The sequence below is a fragment of the Muscardinus avellanarius genome (genome assembly GCF_963383645.1).
Source record: "Muscardinus avellanarius genome assembly, chromosome: 8".
NCBI lineage: Eukaryota > Metazoa > Chordata > Mammalia > Rodentia > Gliridae > Muscardinus > Muscardinus avellanarius.
Window position 1 is genome coordinate 34,523,968 of NC_137794.1, and position 23,241 is coordinate 34,547,208.

Consider the following 23,241-nt stretch of genomic DNA (forward strand, 5'->3'; position numbering starts at 1 on the left):
AAGCCAGCACAGCTGGCTTCGAACCTGTGCGATCCTCCTATCTCCACCTCCCAAGCCTGGGGATTACAAGTGTGCTCCACCACGCCCTGCCCTTTTTTAAATTTTGAAACAGGGTCTTGCTAGTTATAACATGATGGCCTAACACCTGCATTCCTCATGTTTTAGCCTCCCTAGTACTGGGATCACTAATGAGCCACCATGTCTGGCTGGAAATAGAGTATAAAAAACCCTTATTTTGGTTTTTTTTTTTCTAACTCCTTGTTTTGTTTTGGTGGTACTGGGAATTGCACCCAGAAGCATTTTACCTCTGAGCTACACCTTCAGAACTTTTCTCTTTTTTTGAAACGTGGTCTTGCTGGGTTGCTGAGAATCTTGCTTCATTACAGAGGCTGGCCCTGCAGTCCTGTGCCATCATGCCTGGTTCTTCTATCTGCTTTTTTTTTTTTTTTTTTTTTTTTTTTTGGTGGTACTGGGGGTGGAACCCAGAGGATTTCTACCTCCGGGCTATACTCCCAGACCTTTTTTTAAATATTTTATTTGGAAACAGGGTCTCACTAAGTTGCGGAAAGCCTCACTAAGTAGCTGAGGCTGGTTTCGAATCTGTGCGATCCTCCTGTCTCAGCCTCCCAAGCGCGGGGATTACAAGTGCGCGCCACCACGCCCGGCTTCTTCTATCTGCTTTTTAATGTCACTTTTATTTTAACTGATCATACTAATGTTTTCTAACCTATGTTCTGAGCAAGTATGACAGGGAAAAATGATGCTGTAGCTAAGCAGGTTGGGAAATTGTGGGTCTAGATTGCTCAGACACTTTTATGTCAATTTGCTGTAAGTATGGCAGTATGACTAGATGTATCTCCACAACCAAAGCATATTATGGCAGTAAGGTGAGTTTCTCTCACTGGCTCCAGCTTAGAAGGATGTATATTAACCAAGTTTTAAAAAATAGATTATTGAGCTCTCTTTGGCAGCAAATATGTTAAAATTGGAACAATATAGAGAAGATTAACATGCCTCTCCACAAGGATGACACTCAAATTTGTGAATTATTACATATTTAAGAACAAATATTTTTCATGATCTTCTATAGATATAACAGGTAGTACAAGATGAAATGAAATTGTTTAACTTGTCTCCCATCTGTCTATAAGGAGATTTATACTTAAATCACCATTACTCTTGAGAGCAATTTTCAAGCTTCTTAGTTTCAGGATCACCTTTAAAACCTTTTTTTTTTAAAAAATTGGTATACTGTAGTTTATAATAGTTGTAGTGGTGCATTCGTGTGTGTGTGTGTGTGTGTGTGTGTGTGTGTGTATAATTTGGTCTGTTTTCTTCCCCATACTGCTGCTCCTCCCTTCTACTCTTACTTGTAAGGACCCCATTATACTGAATAAGAATTATAATCAATTGGTGCTGGGCATTGTGGTGCATACTTTTATCCCAGTACTTGGAAGGCTGAGACAAGATTTCATATTCACGGCCAGCCTCAGCAACTCTTGAGGACCTCCACAACTTAAGACCCTTAATAAAATAGGCCTGGGGGTATAGCTTGGAGGTAGAATGCCCCTGGGTTCAATCCCCCGTATCTCCCCATCCCACAAAATGTGTGTGTGTGTGTTTGTGAGCGCATGCATACGCACGCACATAATGGTATTTACCATATTAGAAACTTAATATTCAAGACATTAGAAATACTAATTAATACTAATGTTTAGTATTAATTAAATACTGTTTAGCTGGACATGATGGTATGTGTAATGCTAGGATTTCAGGTTCTTTGCTAGCCTCAGCAAGTTAGTGAGGCCCTCTGCAACTTTGACCCTGTTTCAAAATAAGAATGAATGAATGAATGAATGAGTGAGTGAGTGAGTGAGTGAATGAATGGGTCTGTGGGTATAGTTCAGAGGCAGAATGCCCTGGGGTTTAATCCCCACTGACACAAAAATAAAAAACCAAAGCACTAATGTTTAATAAAAGTAACATTTTTATAATACAAATGTTATATAATAAATTTATGAGGAGTGTGTCAATATTTTACATGTTTGTGTTTCTTTAATATCGGGCTTAATGGAAGACTGATAGAATTCTATATGCCTATTTCTACATTTAACCTGTTATGCCATCACTGAGTAGTCATATGTGGCCTCTGCAAACAAAATCTCAATATTGTTCATAGTTTTTACCTACAGAATTCCCGGGGGTTCCTGGAACATACTTTTTGAACACCCGAAGTGTATTAATTAGGTACTACAACGGGACATATTTTGTAACTTGATTTAAAGTGATAAAGCAGTATATTTTTGTTTTAATCTAATTCTATTTAGATTATGTGAATGTCTATTTACTAAAAGGTAAGATAATGAAAAGTAAATTCTTAATTATTCTGGAGATTTTTATATATCAGGGTCTTGATATACCTATTCTATTTCATATTTGGATGAAAATAATTTGGGGGGTGCTTAGAGTTTTGTAAATTCATAGATTCACAAAGTGGGAAATACTGACCCCGGGGGGCCCTGAAACAAAATATAGATAAATGAAAGAATGCAGTCTTGTCACTGCATCTTTCTTTCTTTTCTTTTTTTTTTTTTTTTTTTTTGTGGGACTAGGGATGAAACCCAGGGGCATTCTACCACTGAGCTACACTCCAGCTCTATTTTTATTCTTTATTTTGAAACAGGGTCTCACTAAGTTGCAGAGGCCTCACTAAATAGCTGAGTCTGACCACGAACCACAATCCTCCTGTCTCAGCCTCCCAAGTACTGGGATTACAAGCGTTTGTAACCATGCCTGTCTGTCATTCCATCTCTCTACTTATTAAGGTAAATTCCAAGAGGGGGTTCACTGAGTAATTTTTGTTGATGAAAGGAGGGACAATAAGGCAAAAACATTTGGGAACCAATGATTCAAATGCTAAACTGAAAACGTTTTCATTTTTCAATTTTGACATTGGCGAGAATTTATTTTTATAACTTGCTATGTTTATTTATTTATTTATTTTGGTGGTACTGGGGTTTCTGGAAACCCTTCTACCTCTGGGCTACACTCCCAGACCCATTTTTATATTTTTATTTGGAAACAGGGTCTCTCAAGCCAGTGCGGTTGGCTTCGAACCTGCGTGATCTTCCTGTCTCCGCCTCTGAAGCGCCGGGATTACAAGCGTTGCGCCACCACGCCCGGCTAACTTGCTATGTTTAAATTACATTAGTTTTTAGCACCTTTTTTCTTCCTCAGTGGATTAAATGATTGTTAGTGTAATTGTGAGTCAAGTAATGTGGTTTCACAAAATATGAAATTTCCCTCTAAGTACAACAAAGTGTTGCCTAGCTAGAGCTGATTGCACATTTTTGAAAGTATTTTTATTTAGCATAAAGAATTATATCACTTCATATAGCAAGTATTTTTGTCTTTCACATAATAGGTGAAATATTACAGACATCTAGCCCCTGATCACTTGCTACAAATATGTCATCGTCTAGGACCTCTTCTTGAACAAGAAATTCCTCAAAGTGTTCCTGGAGTACAGACTTTATTAGGAGCTGGAAGACAGTCCCTACTACGTACAAATAAAAGTATGAAATATTCTAATAGTTGTAGACATTTTTTCCCTCACTTTTTTTTGGGTACTGTCTTTGTATGCATAACAATATGTGTGTTTAATAGGCTGCAAGCATGTGGTGTGGAAAGGATCTGCTCTGGCAGCATTACATTGTGGAAGACCACCTGAGTCTCCAATTAACTATGGGAGCCCACCCAGCATTGGTGAGTTGTTTGAATTTACTAGGTAGTTGATAATCTCTCATAAGGTTGCTTGTAATTCTAGTACTTAGGAGGCTGAGACAAGAGGCTTACAGGTATATGGCCAGCTTCAGCAGCTTAGTGAGGCCTTCTGCGACTTAGTGAGACCTGTTTCAAAATAAAAAATAAAAAAAGTCTGGGGATGTAGCTCAGATGTAGAGTTCTTCTGGGTTCCATCCCCAGATTTTAGTTACTATAATATCATAGAATTTCATATGTTTATCAGCATTCATAGAAGAAAAACTACCAGATTTTTTAATGTTAATAGCTTTCATTATTGAAATCATAATAATGTAATTATTGGTAATATGTTTTTCTCTTTGTACTCATTGTTATTTTTCCCCAGAAATTGTTCTATTAAAATGTAGGTTGAGTTAGTATCAGTATCAGTATCATAATTCAAATTAATTACAGTGGTAGAAAACAAAAGCAGTTGGGTCATCTTTTAAGAAGCAATGGGCATATTTTTGTCTATAAAGTTTGAAAGAAGGAAAACAATTACAGGTAGTTCTTCTATAATTGCTTTCTAGGTCCACCTCTTTCACCTCTACTTCTTCTAGATCCTTGTCTTATCTGGATTAATATAGCATTCTCTAAACTAGACTTACTGTTTCTGTTGTCTTTAACTTTCTCCCTTCTAGTATACTGTTTAAAACTAATATTAATCTTACTCAATTCTACCTTTGCTGTGTCATTGTTCTGCTCAAGGAGTATAAAGTGATTGATTATAACATTTTAATGGTGTTGTACCTTATCTATCACTAAGTCAACTCTTGACTTTCAGAGACCTTCATATTTTAATAGTAATTGTTGCACTTCTACTCTCTTGCCTAGGCAAGAATGTTGTGCTCTTTCTTCAAATATTTTTTTCCTTTCCTGGATACTTACATACTGATAACTATACAATTTGATTTAACTTGTTTAATGTTTATATATAATCTTTTACCATTGTTTTACTTTGAACTTCTGTTTTCCATTTATCTTAAAAGTAGCATAAGAAGTTGCTTTAAGAACACAGTAGACATTCCTTGTTTTATGTAAAGCATTTAGTCTTTTACATATATACAAATTTGTATTTAAATCTTCTTACTGTTGGTATTTTGAATGTGATCTCTTTTTCTCTGGTTGCTTTTAAATTTTTCATTGGTTTTCTGCAGTTGGACTATGATATTTATTGGTATCAATATCTTTTTATCTTGTTTGAGCTTTCTTAGGCTTTTTATTTTATGTATGTATGGTTTTTTTTGTTGTTGTTGTTTTGTTTTGCAGTACTGGGGATGGAACACAGGGGCATTCTACCTCCGAGTTACACTCCCAGTCCTATTTTTTAGTCTTTTATTTATTTATTTGGTGGTACTGGGGTTCCTAGAAACCCTTCTACCTCCGGGTTACACTCCCAGACCCATATATATATATATATATATATATATATATATATATATATATTTTTTTTTTTTTTTTTTTTTTTTTTTTTTTTAATTTGGAAACAGGGTTTCTTAAGCCAGCAAAGCTGGCTTCGAACCAGCGCGATCCTCCTGTCTCTGCCTCCCAAGTGCAGGGATTACAATCGTGCACCTCCACACCTGGCTTTTTGAAACAGGGTCTCACTGAGTTGTGAAGGGACTCGCCAAGTAGCTGAGGCTGACTGAGAACTGTGATCCTCTGGTCTCCGCCTCACAAATGCTGGGATTACAAGCGTGTGCCACCATGCCTGGCTTTTCTTAGTCTTAGGCTTTTTATGTTTGTTTGTTTGTTTGTTTGTTTGTTTTGCGGTGCTAGGGTTGGAACCCAGGGGTATTCTAACTCCAAGCAACACCCCCAACCCTATTTTTATTCTTTATTTTGAAACAGGGTCTCATTGAGTTGCAAAGGGCATGAGTAGCTGAGGCTGTCCGCGAACCTGAGGTCCTCCTGTCTCAGCTTCCCAAATGCTGGAATTACAAGCATGCGCCACCACGCCGGCCTTCTTAGGCTTTTTAAATAGATGTTTATTGAAAAATTCTTAGCCATTATTTTTTAAAATAACCTTTCTGCTTCATTCTTTCTTTTCTTCAAAACTTCATTGAACAAATACAAGACTCTTTCTCACTTTAGCCTCTTCATTACCCTTATTTGGTTTTTTTCTGTTTCTCTGTAATGCATTCTGGATCATTTCCTCTGACCTCTTTTCTAAAGGCAGTATTTTGTGTGATATTTGTATGGTGGATAATCATGGATGCTCATCTTTTTTAACATGTAATTATCTTGGTTATATAATAATTTCTTTTTTTCTTTTTGTGGTACTGGGGATGGAACACAGGGGCATTGTACCTCTGAGCTACACCCCCAGCCCTATTTTTTAGTCTTTTTATTTTTGAAACAAGAGTCTGACTGAGTTACAAAGGGCCTCACTAAGTAACTAAAGCTGTCTGAGAACCACTATCCTTCAGTCTCAGCCTCCCAAATGCTGGGATTACAAGTGTGTGCCACCATCCCTGGCTGTAACCAAGATTTCTTAACTTTGGCTCTGTTGACTATTGAAACAAGTTAATTTTTTGTTATAGGCTGCTGATCTCTGCATTGTAGGATGTTTTATCAGCATCTCTGGTCTCTACTCATTAAATGTTGGTAGCACCCTCGTTCTCATTGTGACCATCGGGAAAATCTTCAGAAATTGGCAGTATCAATAGGTCTAAAGTATACCCATCAGAACTTTGAAAAAAAAAATGTGATCATATCATGTCCTTTCCCTCCACACCCCCACCAAACTTTGAATAGTCATACCTGTTTTAATGTAACACACAAACAGACCTTTTCCTGCTGATCCCTTACTTGTGCCTTGTACTTTAGCTTCATATAACTCACTGGCAGTTCTTAAAATCAGCCAACCAGCCAGGTGTGCTGGTGCACACTTGTAATTCCAGTACTTGGGAGGCTGAGACAGGAGGATCACAGTTCTCAGCCTCAGCTACTTAGTGAGGCCATCCACAACTTAGTGAGATCCTGTTTCAAAAATAAAGAATAAAAAATATGGCTGGGGGTATAGCTTGGAGTAATGCCCCTGGGTTCAAGTTCCAGTACCACCCACCCACACCCCAAAAAAATCAGCCAACCATGCTCTTTTTCACCTATTTTGTCTTTGCTGATATTTTCCTATTTTTTAATATTCTATAAACATTCATTCTTTAAAACTTAGATGTCACGTCGCAGGATTAAGTCATGATAGTTAATTTGCTACTATAGCTTTTGTCATGTGGTTTTAGTTTTTTATTTACCTTTGTTTTCTCGACTGTACCATTAATCCTGGAGAAATTGTTTTATTACTCTTCATAGGAAAAACTCCTCAGCTTTAGTAAATATGAAATAAAAGGCAGTAAGTGATTGACGTAATTGATGTATTGGGGTGAAACAAAAGTTCAGTTGGGTATAGTGTAAAAAATGATAAGAAGAGAGGCTTAATCTGAGGGTAGCTTTGAGGTAAGGGAAGAACTGATTTTTTAGGATATGGTTAATCAGTGAGCTAGGTTATTAGTTCATTACACTTGGAATATTAAAACCCATGCTTAAATTTTAATAACCACACCTGTGTTTTTTTAAATCTTTATTTAATTACCTGCTTATAAGTCCTTACTATTTTATACCTTCTAGTCCTTATAAATCCTTACTACTTTATAGCTCCTCCTCCTAGTACCTTCACTTTTCAATTGTGAAAAGTGATTTGGAATTCTGTCTTAATATAGGAGTCCTACATGGTCACTTACTTTCTAGCACTCTAGATCTTCCTCCTAATATAGTTTTTAAAAGCAAACACAATAGCAACACAATAAAAATACCAAAAGATCCTATCAGTCTGTTCTTATTACTAGTTTGTTACTCAATATCTACTTGGTATAGCAGTATTTACTCTCAAAGATTACTAATGAATTTCTAAAAATATCCTTTTTCATACCTCCTTACCCACATTGTGCTTGTTCCCAGATAATTTATTCTGTATTTATGTATAATATGCAATCTTACTTCTGCAATAAATGGATACAGGAAAAGGGAGATCAGGAAAGAAGAGACAAATACAGAGTCTTAAAGGTTAAATTTGTATATTCATTTAATTTTTTTTTTTTTTTCATTACTGGGGATTGAACCCAGGGGCATTTCTACATCCAAGCTGCACTCCCAGCACTATTTTTCTATTCTTGAGTTTGAAACAGTGTCTCACTGAGTTGCAGAGGGCCTCAGTAAGTAGTTGAGACTGGCTGTGAACCTGTGATCCTCCTGTCTCAGCCTCCCAAATACTGAGATTACAAGCGTGTATCACATGCTTGGCTCATTCTATGCATTTTGTTTATTTTTGTGGTACTAGGGATTAAATACAGGGGCATTCTACTTCTGGGATATACTCCAGCCCTATTTTATTTTTATTTTTGAAACAGGGTCTTATTGGGTTCATGAGAGTCTCACTACTTATTGAGGCTATTCTTGAACCTATGATCCTCTCTTCTCAGCCTCCTAAGAGTACTGGAATTACAAGCATACCGTGCCATGCCTGCTTTACTTTTTTTTTTTTTTAAGGAAAAAATTATAATACATGAATCTTCTGATTTTTAAAACTTTCTGTATTTACTGTATTAGTGAAATAAGCTTCTATCTTTAGGCTATTTCTCATCTTAGGTACTTAATATCCCTGTGTGTGTGTGTGTGTGTGTGTGTGTGTGTGTGTGTGTGTGTGTGCGCGCGCGCGCGCGTTTTTTCCCCCTTGTGCTAGAGATTGAACCCAGGGGCATTCTACCTTTGAGCTACACCTACAGCCTGATTTTTCATTCTTTATTTTGAAACAAGGTCTCAATAAGTGCAGAGGGCCTCACTAAGTAGCTGAGGCTGGCCTCCAACCTGTGATCCTGTCTCAGCCTCCCAAGTACTGGGATTACAAGTATGCACCACCATGCCCAGCCCCCTTTATTGTTTTATTTATTGCTTATATACAAATTTTTTTGTTAAGTTGGGTAGTCATAGGTAAGGATAATGAGTTTTTGGAAAACCTGTTTCTTAGAAATGTTTAAATGTAAGAAAATAGCTTTGCCTTAGAGAATAGCTTTATTACCCAAATATTCAGTTAATGCCAACAAATCTTAAAATCTTGTTTTTTGGGGTTCCTGGAAGCCCTTCTACCTCTGGGCTACACTCTCAGACCTACGTATATTATATTTTTTATTTGGGAACAGGGTCTCTTAAGCCAGCACAGCTGGCTTCAAAAGTGTGCAATCCTCCTGTCCCTGCCTCCCAAGCGCGGGGATTATAAGCATGTGCCACCACGCCTGGCACTATATTTTTAATTTTGAGATTCTTTGAGAAAACTAGTTTGAACAAATTAACAAGGAGTCATTTAAAATTGCTTAGAGATCTCTGAAGTCTATTACCCTCTCATTTTCAGTGTTAACATTTTGCCATATTTTCATTTATTCATTCAGGGATCTTTTCCTGAGACCCATAGATTTATTTTTTTCTATATATTTCTTAGTTATTAGAAGTTATATTATTAGAAATGTATAAGATTTAATATTAGTTTAATATATAATTATGTAATTAACATTATTTTACATATAGCTCAGCAAATTATACAATTTTTGAAATTTATAGGTTGTTTCCCCCTTGCTTAGTACTCTCTAATATTCTCTGTTCAGTCTTGTTCCTATTTCTTCTGTTCAGTTCATACTCTATATATCTAGTTAGCTATCTACTTATGACTTACTTAAATGGATTTACCTCAGCTTATTTTCTCAGTAGCCATCTTTTTCATTCAGGACACATTTTCTTCAGCTTTTTCGATTCCTAATCCTAATGTTATAGCTTGATTATTTGATTTTGTTTTGATTTGATATTATTTTCCAAATTAGGTATATTCTTATTTCTTTTTGTCTTTTTGTTTTTATATCTTTTCCCTGAATGGTCTTTATATTTTCATTTGGCACAGGTTTAGTTTTCTATTTCTTTCTTCTCTAGCCCATTTCCTTTTTCTTTTTTCCTTTTAAAAACAGACTTCCAAGATGTATTTTTTTTTTTAGGGAAATAAAATTAATGTTCATTATGCCAAAGTATCAAGTTTATAAAATAGACATTTATTTTTATTTTTTCTTTTGCCTAAATTTCTTTCCAAATTATGGTTGACCAAAAAAAGGAGCGAAACTTTGAAGAATGACAGTTTCCTTAGGTGAGTTTAAATTAGTGCTGTTGTAGTTGTGTTTTGATTTCTTTTGTAAATAAGGTTCAGATTTGCGTTTAGATTATAGACATGATGAGGAATACTCCCTTGTACTTTGTGTAATATATCTGGCAAGCAAGTAATAACTAGGAAACACTCAACATTTCTTCTTTTAGCTTTGTATCACATACGTTACCAGAATGATTATTGTTTGATGTTGAATTTTCATCTTTGTATAAAAAGAATATTACCGTATTTTCTCATAAGGCCTCTGATTTTTTATTTTGAAATTTTTCAGTGATATTTTTGAATTTAAGGATTTGAACATTTCCTTTGAAACTAAGGGCTCGTAATTTGACTGAGTAGATATTTATATTAACAGAGCAGTAATTTGTACAAACCCTTAAGGAAGCTGCAGGGGGAAAATAATATCCCAGAAAAATCTTTGAAAAGTAGGAGGAAAAAATATGATCAGTTAAATTTTATAGATGAGGATTTGGTTGAGGGACAGTTCATATAGATGCTGATATTAAAATACTTTTGAGTTTATGAAACATTTTGTCTTGTTTGCTTTTTATAGCAACTCTAAGCTACTCCTACTTTAGTAATGAGGAAACCAAAGTTTAGAAGGGCAGTAATTAATTGTTAGATCTCTTGATTATTTTGCTTTAGATCTTAGGCATTATTTTGCTTTAGATCTTAGGCATTTATTTCACATTATATAGCCCTTTTGCCTTTTTTGTGAAATTTGTTGTATGTTAATGTTATACTAGTTGTGTCCATTTATTGATTTGGGTTTTATAGTCTTCTGAATTATGTCTCACTGTGTAAGCAGTGAAACATGGTATACTCTTTCAATTTTATAGGTTACCAGATAAATACCTAAATTTGAAAGGAGATACTTGAATCTTGCTGTCAAATTGAGTACATTTTATCTAAAATGAAAATTTGATATTAAAACACTAATTTGTCAAACACCCCCCACCCCCTTTGTGACACTGGGGATTGAACCCAGGGGCGTTCTACCTCTGAGCTACACTCCTAGCCCTTTTTATTTTTTGTTTTGAGAAAGAGAAAGGGTCTTATTATGTTGCTCAGTCTCTTGCTCTATTGCTGAGGTTGGTGTCAAACCTGCTATCCTCCTGTCTCAGTCTTCCAAGTACTGGGATTACAGGCCTGTGCTACCACACCCAGCGTGATTTCTTTTGATAAATCAGCATTTGATTTTAGTTATGTCCTATAGGATCCATTCTTGGCTGTGAGCAAGAGAGAAAATTGCAACAAATTATTCCAAAACAAATTATATAGTATTTCTTCCTAAATCCCTCCAACCTGTTATTACTGGAATTTAGTCAAAATGCCTAAGATAGCTTAGAAGGCTCTCTGCAGTCTGCCCCCTATGTTATCAGCCTCTTTTCTTGTTCCTTGACTTCTTTATGCTGCTTTAATGCTGAGTTCTTTCCAACCTCAGGCCATTATTGTACATGCTGTTCTCAATCTGGAATATGTTCCTCTTCCATCAACATTTTTTGGCTGTTTATTTTTCAGGTCTTAGTTTAAGTGTCAGTTTTTCAGAGAATTCTACCCAGACTCCCTGATATAATATACCCCCTATATTTAGAACCCTTTGCTTTATATTTCAAGATTTTCCTATACCCTTCTGTTGGATTCCACTTACCATTGTTATAAGTGTTTGTTTCATGTCTTTCTTCCCTGCTTGACTGCAATCTCCATGAGGGTAAGTACATGTCTTTTCATTTTCCTTGTTTCATTGTCTCACCTATACTTGGTTTATATAGGTGCTTGATGAGTATTTGTTGACTCAAAATTGAATGACTAAACTGTTTGACATAAAACTATTAGATAACTTATCTGGGCATGGTGGCACATGCTTGAAATCTCAGTATTTGGGAGGCTGAGACAGGAGGATTTGCAGGTTTGTGGCCAGTTTCAGCCACAAGACTGAGAGGCCTTAGTGAGGCCTTCTGCAGCTTAGTAAAACCTTGTTTCAAAACAAAAGAATTAAAAAATAGGGCTGGGCGTATAGTTTGGAGATAGAATGCCCCTGGGTTCCATCCCCAGTACTGCAAAAAATAAATAAAATAAAACTATTAGATAACTTAAATTTTTCTTTCCTTAAAAGAAAACAGAAACTGAAGGAATATCTCACTGGTAGAATGTATGTTTAGAATGTATGTGAGACCTTGTCCCAGCATCACCAAAACTAAACTTTAATTTTTTTTTTTTTTTTTTTTGGTGGTACTGGGGTTCCTGGAAGCCCTCCTTCCTCTGGGCTACACTCCCAGACCTATTTTATATTTTTGAAACAGGGTCTCTTACGCCAGCGCGGCTGGCTTCGAACCTGCGCGATCTTCCTGTCTCCGCCTCCCAAGCGCGGGGATTACAAGCGTGCGCCACCACGCCCCGCTAAACTTTAATTTTTAAAAGTTACTTTTTTTTTTTTTTTTGGTGATACTGGGGTTCCTGGAAACCCTTCTACCTCCAGGCTATACTTCCAGACCTATTTTATACTTCTTTTATTTGGAAACAGGGTCTCTTAAGCCAGTGCTGCTGGCTTCGAACCTGCGGGATCCTCCTGTCTCTGCCTCCCAAGTGCGGGGATTACAAGTGTGTGCCACCACACCTGGCTAAAAGTTACTTTTATGTTAAGCCAGGTGTGGTGTCACGGATTTGTAATCCCAGCATTCATGAGGTAGAGACTGGAGGATTGCCGTTCGCAGACAGCCTCAACTACTTAGCGAGGCCCTTCACAACTCAGTGAGACCCTGTTTCAGAAATAATAAAGACTAAAATATAGAGCTGGGAGTGTAGCTCGGAGGTAAAATATCCCTGGGTTCCATCCCCAGTACTGCAAAAAAAAAAAAAAAAATTACTTTTATGTTACAAAAAATGAACTTTTATTAGAATAACTTTTTAAAAATATCTAATAGTGATAGTATTATACCATTATGGTGTTTTCTATTTGAAGTAGCATCAGATAATTTCTAGGAAAGAAAAGAAGGGGAAGAATAAATACTATTCCTAGTAATTGCAGTGTCCAACCTTTTTCTTAGTGTTTATTATGTACTTGGTCCATGAAATTTATTGCTTAAATCTTGGGATCATCATCTCTTCATTTTCTGTATTTCATTTTAGTTAGTGTTTATGTTCTTTTTTGACATTATTCATCTTTTTTTATTGGTACTTAAGAATCTTAAAAATATGTTTTTGAAACAGGAGGTATAGTAGTAATTAAACAATAAAACTGAATATGTGAAGATTTGGAAATTAGCTACTGTGCATACTAATTTAGTTTCAGTAATAAAACAGGGAGAGATGCTCCTGTGGATGTGTGTTGCTCAGGTGATTGTTTCCTTCCTTCTTTTTCTCATTGTTCAACTCCCTTTTTTTTATGGACAAAAAGCTAATTATAGGATTATCCTTCTATATTGGAATTCTTACTTTAACTGAAGTTGGTACTGTTTTTTATTAGTTACTATTATAATTTATTTGTTTCATTCTTTGTTGGTCAGTTTGCTCATGGAAGATGATATAGAGACCAGATGGTGCTATAGAAATAAACCAAATTTGTGTTGAATTATTTTCCAGATTATCTCTGGCTCTTGACTTTTAATTATTTGATTGTCATTTAATGCTATTAGTGTATTAGTAACCTCAGAAGAACTTTCATGGTAAACCCCTTTCCATTGTGGCTCTATAGTGAATAGTATGTTCTTCCTTATATGGTTTCCTCTTGAATAAAACTGAAACTAAACTATCTTTGACATGTTTACTTTCACTTTAAAACCTCAGTGTGCGGGCTGGGCAGTAGCTCAGTGGTAGAGCATTTTTCTATCAAGTGTGAGGCCCAGGGTTCGATCCCCATACTGCAAAACAACAAAAACCCACATTAGGAGAGATTTTATGTACAAAACTTAACGAAAAAAATTGTTGGCCTGTTGTATGATCTTAGGACTTCTGCATTAAAAGAGACGTGAATTCTTTTTTTATAGCATATCATTTTTCAACCTATTGTCAAATTGGCAGTGATTATACTATGTAGCATAGTATACATTTATATATCTTTAATATAGTTTTAGTGTTTTTTATGGTTACATTTTTGGATCTTTATCTTGGATCTATTTTATTAGTCTTTGAATTTAAGTAAATTTCTTCAGACATTTTAGATTTTCTTTATTGCTTTTTCCCCTTTGAGGTAGATTGAGCTATACTTTAATTTAATTAAAAATTAATTAGAATGCCTAGTAACAGAAGATTGAAAAATAGAGAAAAGTTCCAAAATCAGTGTTACTGGTTGTTTTGTATTAATACTTTGGGGTTTTTTCTTTCAGTCTTTTTCCCTATTGTTTGTTTCCATAGGCAGCATGTAGTGGTAACACAGATTGTGGAGAATAAAATGAAGCCTAAGTATTGGTTATCCAGAATTCCCTCTCTTTTGTATTTTAGTCTTAGGAAATGTTTTTCTCTGCTTATTAATTATACATCATAATAACATTTTTTTATTGACAGAAAACCTGGGAATCTCTCTTCCAAGTGTTTTCTTTAGTCAAAACCATAGATAGAAATAAATTATTCAAAACAGTAAAATGAATTAATAAAAACTATTTCAAACAACTTTCTGATAAAATATACCGATATTTCTTATCTGAGTAACCTTTTTTCTGTATCAGAAAAGGGTTTGCCGGGCGTGGTGGCGCACGCTTGTAATCCCCACGCTTGGGAGGCGGAGACAGGAGGATCGTGCTGGTTCAAAGCCAGCCGCACTGGCTTAAGAGACCCTGTTTCCAAATACAAAGTATAAAAATAGGTCTGAGAGTGTAGCCTGGAGGTAGAAGGGTTTCCAGGAACCCCAGTACCACCAAAAAGAAAAGAAAAGAAAAGGGTTCAAGTTGTACCAACATAACCTCTTGAGTTACATATTATCTCTTGCCTCCTTACCTAATTCTTCCCTCATAAACATTGTTTCTCCAGGTTTTGAAATCCATAGCCACATGCTTCTTGCATGTATTATTTTATCAGAAAAGCTGTTTTCATAATTTGGCAGAAGTTCTAGGCACCAATTCTAGGCCCTTTGGTTCTGATTTAATGGGGAACAGCTTTTTTTTTTACACTTTTTTTTTATGGAATAGGTACCATATAGAATATGACATTGCTCTTTTTTTGTGTGGTACTAGAGATTGAACTCGGGATTATTCTACCTCTGAGCTATACCTTCATCCTTGTTTTATTTCTTGTTTTGAAACTGGGTTTCATTAAGTTGCAGAGGGCCTTACTACTTAAGTAGCTGAGATTGTCCACAAATCCACTATTCTCCTTGTCTCAGCCTCCCAAGTGCTGGGATTACAAGCCTGTACCACCATGCCCAGCTATGATATTGTTCTTAACATTTACAAAATAGGAATAATGAAACACTTTGTTTTTGTTAACTCATAGTAATTTGATTTTTCTGAGTGTTCTTTTAAAATTAGGGTTCATTTTGATCATGAATAATGTATTGCAGCTTTACCTATGTGTTTTGCCCATTTTACAAAATACAGAAGGGGGAAAAAAGGTCTATGTAGCAGGAGATAATGGTATTTTTGCTTTAGTATTTATTTGTTGATTTTTATGATGTACTTTTCTACTACAAAAATGTAGTCACCATGACTATTCTAAGATTATTGTAGATGTTCTTTTATGGCAGCTGCTCATGGTTTTATTTTTTATGAACTTGGTTCAAATGGCACATACTTGCATAGTGAAACTGGGACAGCTTTGATTATGTTCCTCTTATAAAGTCATCTGCATTGAAAACTTAGGCCCAACTATAGTGAGAAAACACCATGATCTTGGATTAAAAAGATATCAGTTGTTAGCAAATACTATTACATTTCCATTTCCAGTAGCATTTTATTTAACTTTTAAATTATCTTAAAAATTAGTTAATAAGTAATCAAGATTAAGACTTTTTTCTTTTTTTGCAATACTGGGGATTGAAACCAGGGGCATTCTACCTCTGAGCTATACTTATGTGCCTATCTTTTATTCTTTATTTTGAAACAGGGTCTCACTAAGTTGTCGAGGGCCTCAGTAAGTAGTTGAGGCTGGCTGCAAACCTGTGATCCTCCTGTCTCAGCTTCCCAAGTACTGGGATTATAAGCATGTTCCACCACTTACGACAAGATTAAAGACTTTTTAAATGGATTTATAATGAAGAGGAATATTTAGGTAAATATTAAAATATTAATAAAATTTAAAATTTTGGTAATGGCATAGAACTAGACCAAGGCATGTCATTGGCCTAACACATAAGTCTACATATATACATACATATGGCAACATAATCGCAGTTTAACAAATGAGAGAGATTAATTTGGTTATCTTGGGGAAGAAAAACATCTTTAGAGACTCACGTGGTAATTTGTATTAAAATTGTAGACATATTAAAAAATTAAATGAGCAATTTAAACCACAAAAATAAGGAAAATTAAATAAATATTTATTTTACAGTTTTTTGAGTAGTAGAACTCTTCATATTGAAGCAAGAGTTCCCAAAGGAAATCCCAAAGGAAAAAAATTGACATAAATGATTATGTAAAATTTGTGAAATCGTGGGATGTAAAAGAATAGCAAAATATAAAAGCCAAGTATATTGTGGAAAAATGGAAATGTTTTCTTCAGTAATAGAGCTAGAGAAATTGAAGTTTTGAGAGAGTAACTTGCTTCAAGTATTTGCAATGTTAGATTTAAACACAAATCTGTTAAATTTAGCCTGTCTCTTATTAAGGAATACACTATAACTTTTAAATGTTATTCATAATGAGGAAAATATTTAAAGAGTTTATAAAGTGATGGCTTTCAGTGGTAGTTCCATCAGTATTGTGATTAGTATTATTTGTCTTACTGGGGATTGAACCCAGGGGCATTCTTATCTCCATACTACATCTCTAGCCTTTTTGTTTGTTTATTTGTTTGTTTGTTTTTTGTGGCACTGGGGATTGAACCCAGAGGCATTCTACCTCTGATCTAAACTCCCAGGCCAATTTTATTTCTTATTTGGAAACAGGGTCTCATGAAGTTGCAGAGAGCCTCGTTAAATTGTTGAGGCTTGCTCTGAACCTGCGATCCTTCTGTCTCAGCCTCCCAAATACTGGGATTACAAGCGTGTGCCACTAAGCCTGGATTATTAGCCCTTTTTTATTATCATTATTATTATTGGTGGTACTGGGGATGGAACCCTTCTACCTCCGGGCTACACTCCCAGACCTATTTTATATTTTATTTGGAAACAGGGTCTCTTAAGTCAGCTGAGGCTGACTTCAAACCTGTATGATCCTCCTGTCTCAGCCTCCAAGCGTGGGGATTACAAGCTTGTGCCACCACACCCAGCCCAGACCTATTTTTTATATTTTATTTGGAAACGGGGTCTCTTAAGCCAGTGAGGCTGGCTTTGAACCTGCGTGATCCTCCTGTCTCCGTCTCTTAACGCACGGGATTACAAGCTCGCACCACCATGCCCGGCGAGCCCTTTTTGATTCTAAATGGGAACTTGCTAAATTGCTGTCTCCCACTAAGTTGCTGAGGTTGGTTTTAAACGTGTAATTCTCCTGTCTCAGCCTCCCAAATACTGGGATTATAGTCATATACCACCATGCCTGGTTTAATTGGTTCTTAAAATAATAGATGTGGATTAGTCAGAAGTGACTTGTGGGGGAGTCTGATATATCATCTTAATACTTAGAGAAGTAACGGATAAGATATGTATGTAGTTTAAGCTAACATTTAAGAAAATGCTTAAGAAATTGTGGGCCTTATTCTATAGACTGGTGTTTATAGATTTTGATTTAGAGACTGTCCTGAATGATTTATTACAAATAACATTAAGTATTTGGCTTCTTTTTTATCTACTAAGTAGATAGCAGTGATTTATAAATCTTTATTTAATTTACTGATATATTTTTAGAAAGTTGTGCTTTTGCACTTATCCACAAATTATACTTACAAGTGTAACAGATATCTTCAATCTTTTACTCTATCAGATAAGTTTCTATTTTTGTTTTATTCCTAAACCTAATTGTTTTATTATTATGTAATTTATTTGGTAATGCATCAAGTATATATAAATCATCTAAGTAGCCACACTTTTCAGCTCTTGGGATAGTTAAGATAAAAACAAAAATGCAGTCTATATGGAGTTTGTTTTGTGGTAGTGGGAGGAGGCTGAAAATAAGTAAATGTATAGCATCAGGTTATAAATAACAAATACACAGCCACATAAAAGAGGATCAGGAATTATAGTTGGTGGACACTACATTACAATTTTTAATTATCTCATGAATTTAAGTGTAATTGAGAAGGTAATGAATATCTGTGAAAAGACTTAAGGGGTTAACATCGTAGGCAGAGGGAAGAGACAAGTCAGCAACTCTAAGTTAGGAGTATGTCTTATGTGTTGGAAGAATGAAAGCAATAGAGTGGCTAGAGCAGAACAAAGGGAGAAGGAGCAAATGAGGTAAGATAGGTAATGAGAAATGAGTTTATGCAGGACTCTGGTAAGTTAATGGCTAAAGAAGTTGGTATTTATTCTGAATGAAATGAAGAACATTGCAGTTTTGAACAGAGGGGTGATGTTAGGTATCTTCCTGGACCTAGAGGATAAGAATTTGTCATGTGAAAAGGAATTAGAGTTACTTAGGTAGGCTTTGAAGAATATTGCCCATCACCATACTTAGGGAAATAAATGTACTTCTAAACCGGTCACAGTTGCATATGCTACTTAAGGTTAAAACTATAAATAATGCCATACAAATAACTTATATTCCTTGTGTTCTCTTACATCTCTTTAATCATGCTCATTTTAAAATAATTTTTAAAATAGGTATTCTAGTTTAATAAAATTTAAGGAATTCCTATAATCCAAGGGACATTTTCTTTTTACTCAACAATCCAATTAGTATAATATTATCACAAAATGAATAATTGCTATTTGCTTTACTGCTATAAAAACTATAAATTGAACCATCTTATGTGCCTTATTAAATTAGGTTCACTTATATAATCTTTATGTTAAGGCTTTACACTCAGTTGTAAGAAATACAATAGAATTTCTGTTCTTTATTAAGGTAGTTAAGACCTAGTAGAGAAGATACATTATGGTAATGGTATAATGTGAGTTTATTGGGTTTAAGTCTTAGATTATTCTCCTCCCTACTTTTCTAAAAATCATGTACCAGTTTTTGACTTGGTTAGGCCTTCCTCAAATTCAGCCTACACCATTGTATTTCTGTTGCTGAACTATATATATATATATATAACATTGTTGTCTTCTAACTCCTATAGCTATAAAGTTTGAACTGCCAACTTAGTACCTAGGAACTGTTACTAGACTGTTAGTATATTGGTATGTGATATGTGTTAGTGCTGTTGCACATTTGTAAATTGGTTGAAAATAGAACTCTGCTAGGTACTTAGGACACGATCATAGTGTCAATTATTAACTGGTAGCTAAGCATTACAAAGGGAGTCTAAATTATAGTTCCATCTATAAATGTTTCACTTTTGAAACATATTGAAAGCTTCACTTTTCAGAAAAAGTAAAAAAAAAGTTGACTGAAGTTATTTTATGAAAGGATATTCTTTTGTTTTCAGTTGACTCCCAAAAATGGGAATAAAGATTTTAGTTTAGCTTAAAGATTCAGTAAATATGTGTAAAATTATGAATATGGCATGGTTACCCTGGACAATCATTGGTGGGAGGGGGAAGGGAAAACGGGGGTGGGGGAAGAGGGCACCAAGTATAGTTTAAATGTATACCATTTATGTTCAGTAAAAATTTTGTATTAAAAAAATGAAAAAAAAGAAAAAAAATAAAAGGCTTACAACTTGTACATGTGCTTAATTATATACAATTTACTGATGCAAAAATGCTATTCTATCCTTTACAAATAAATATATGTTTGAGGATAAAAAAAAGATTCAGTAAAAACTGTGTTTAAGGTAGCACTAATATTTTATTATGTTAAGTAGTTTTTGTCTAGATAATTTATCAGCTCTGATTTTTAAATAGATTTTATGGTACATTCATCTGAAATTTAACATACATGCACACTAATGCTTGATCATCACGTTAGTCAGTTTTTCATTTCTGTGAACACCTGACACCAGCTTAGAGGAGGAGAGGTTTATTTGGCTCATGGTTTCAGTGAGAGGGAGAGGGAAGAAGACTAAGGACAAGTAGTCTCCAAGGTTGTATTCCAGTGGCTCACTTCCTCTAGCCGTGCCCCACCTACCTACAGTTACTGCCCAGCAAATCCATTCAGATTATTAATCCATGAAATCAGTTAATCCACTGATGATGTTAGAGCCCACAAGACTCAGTTATTCCTCCTCTGAATGTTGCTGCATTGCCAGCACATGTGTGTGTATGCATGCCAGAGTAGAGGGGCATTCAGATCCAAACTTAACAATCATAGACATAGTTTTGGTATTTTAATTGTCTCCAGCAATCATATTAGTACCTAAACAGTGTTAAATATTTAAGTATATCTTGGTAACACTCTGTGTGATATATCATCACTTATTTTCTTACAGAATAGGTGAATCTGAGATGTCAGTGTCCTTGGTATTTGAATAAGATGATTTGAACTCTCTTTTGGTGGAGCAATTTATATCTATGGTTTTGTGTGGTTCTTATACAAAATCACTTTGGAGCCAAAACACTGGAGGATGTCTTTCTGTGCATAACGAAAATGTGTTAGGCTAGACTGATAAGAACTTCCTGAGTCTCTATAAACTATTTGTATAACCAGCTTAAACCTAAAAACGACAATTTACAACTGTCAACTCTTGTCTTAGATATTCCTAGATGTTAGAGTACATTGCTGCATAGAATTTATATTCTGACATTAAGAGAAACACTCTTAGTAGAATATAAAATGAGCGTTGTAGTAAAAGAACATTTTCTCATAACTTTTCTTTGAGATATTGTAGCTTTAGAACCCTTAAGGTATCCATCTTCATACCTCTTCACTAGGCTACAATTTTTTTTTTCTTTTGGCTTGCAAATGATGTAGTGGGAACCAGAACATATATTGGAATTGGGAAAAAATACAAAGATTCTTTTTCCTTTTTTCCTTTTTTTATTTTGATGATACTGGGGGTTGAACCCGGGGAATTTTACCTCTGCGCTACTCCATCAGCCCTTTTTTGTTTTGAAACGCGGTCTTTCTCAGTAGGTTGCCAAGAGTCTGATGCATTGCTGAAACTGTCTTTGATCCTCCTGCTTCGGTTTCCCAAGTACTGAGATTACAGACATGTGCAACTACACCCAGCTGAGATTTTTTTCAATACACCTGAGATCTTTATGTTTCATTAACTTCAGAGAATAATTGATAGGCTTTAAACCTGGGTTAAATATATTTATTTATTTTGTATATATCTAATTTTATTTGGGACTAAATTCACATAAATTGTAGTGCTTACTGTCTAATGTAAATGGTATCTTGGATGGGAAAAACACTGATTAAAAGATAATCTATAGGCAGCTGTGAATGGTGGCATACTGTAATCCTAATACTTGAAAGGCCGAGACAGAAGGATTACAGGTTCAAGGCCAGCCTTAGCAACTTAGTGGAATCCTATTTCAAAATAAAAAATGGGATTGAGGGAGTAGATCAGAGTTAAAACATCCTAGGTTCGATCCCTAGTACCCCTCCCTGCATGTACATACACAAACAGCTATAATAGAATTTTGGGCTGGTGTCAGCATATCAGACTTTGAGGCAGAAAATAAGCTTCATTCAGATTTTTAAGAATAGTTGAAATGAGCAAATGAATTGAAAAGCAAGAGCTAATGTGTTGTAAATAAGGAATCATGTAGATGTTTGGCAAGATACCCAGTTTAATTTTTTATTAAGGAATATGACTTAATTCTCTGCCTTCCTTTGTTGCACATATTTCTTAAACATTGTGCCCATCAGATTTAGGATATTCAAATATTACTGGTTGATGAAAAGTAAAAATCACTGAGTTTCATTTATAACTGTGTTTTATAGAAAAAATACTTCCTTGGAGGTTTTAAAAGAAATATGTGCTTTTTATTCTTAAAAGAGCTCTAGCCAAAGAGTAATATCTGGCTTTTAAGCCTGGGTTCATTTCTTACTGTATGACTTTGGACAGGTCATTTAATTATATTTGCTTATTCATAAAATGTGACTAATACCTGACTTAATTCAGGTGAAATAATATGTTTTTATTTAAATAGGAGTCATATATATTAGAACACATTTTTAGCAACATACAACAGATTGAAATACATAAATTCTTAAACTTAATAATTAATTTAAGAAAACTCAATTCTGTATTGTATTTATTTTCTCCATTTTTTTGGTTAGCGGATACTCTGTTTTCAAGGAAGCTGAATGGGAAATACAGACTTGAGCGACTTGTTCCAACTGCAGTATATCAGCACATGAAGATGCATAAGCGAATTCTTGGACACTTGTCATCTGTGTACTGTGTAACTTTTGATCGGACTGGCAGACGGATATTTACTGTACGTAATTTTTAAAGTGTTATCTTTAGTAATATATGGAATTTAAGAAATAGTGTTTATAGACAAAATAAAAACTTTGTTTTTCTTTGAATGGGAAACTGAAATTCAGGGAATTTAATGTATGGTAACATTTTATTTCAATTTTGACTTTAACCAAGTTGGGAAAGTTCCTAAATGACATGTTGTAGCATAGTCATAGTTATAGGCCATGAGTCAACATTGTATCAAATATACAGTTTGGAATTGTATAAAATTTGATGCCATACTTTTAATTATAAACCAAAGGCATTTCTCAAATGAACTAAGCAAATTCTTGGAGATTATTAAATGTGCCATTTTATATTATCTGTAGAAAATCAATTGCTAGTCTGGGAGATTTCTCTTTACTGACAGAAAAAAAATTCTGAACATATCTAACACTCTTTGCTAATGATTTTGTTATCATTAATATACCATTTTTTAACATATCTGATAGTAAGCTGGGCGTGGTGACGAACACTTGTAATCCTCGTACTTGGAAGGCTGTGACAGTAAGATTGCAGGTTCAAGGCTAGCCTCAGTAATTGAGCAAATCCCTCAGCAACTTAACAAAAACTCCTGTTTTAAAATTTAAAAGGGCTTGGAATGTAGCTTGGAGGTAGAGTACCCCTTTATTCAGTCCTTACCAAAAAAAATTAAAAGAAGCTTTTGGATTTGTAATTCTCTTTTTTTTCCC

General features: G+C 34.9%; 1 protein-coding gene across 1 annotated transcript in view; it reads left to right on the top strand.

Annotated features, from left to right (window-relative positions):
• PHIP (PHIP subunit of CUL4-Ring ligase complex) overlaps positions 1-23,241 on the top strand; it is a gene marked incomplete at both ends in the record, with an annotated part of 114,241 nt that overhangs the window by 14,407 nt on the left and 76,593 nt on the right. Inside the window, 3 exons of the mRNA XM_080700666.1 lie at positions 3,425-3,575; positions 3,667-3,765; positions 22,366-22,526. Coding sequence (XP_080556792.1) covers positions 3,425-3,575; positions 3,667-3,765; positions 22,366-22,526 — 411 coding nt within the window. The remainder of the gene's footprint in view (positions 1-3,424; positions 3,576-3,666; positions 3,766-22,365; positions 22,527-23,241) is intronic.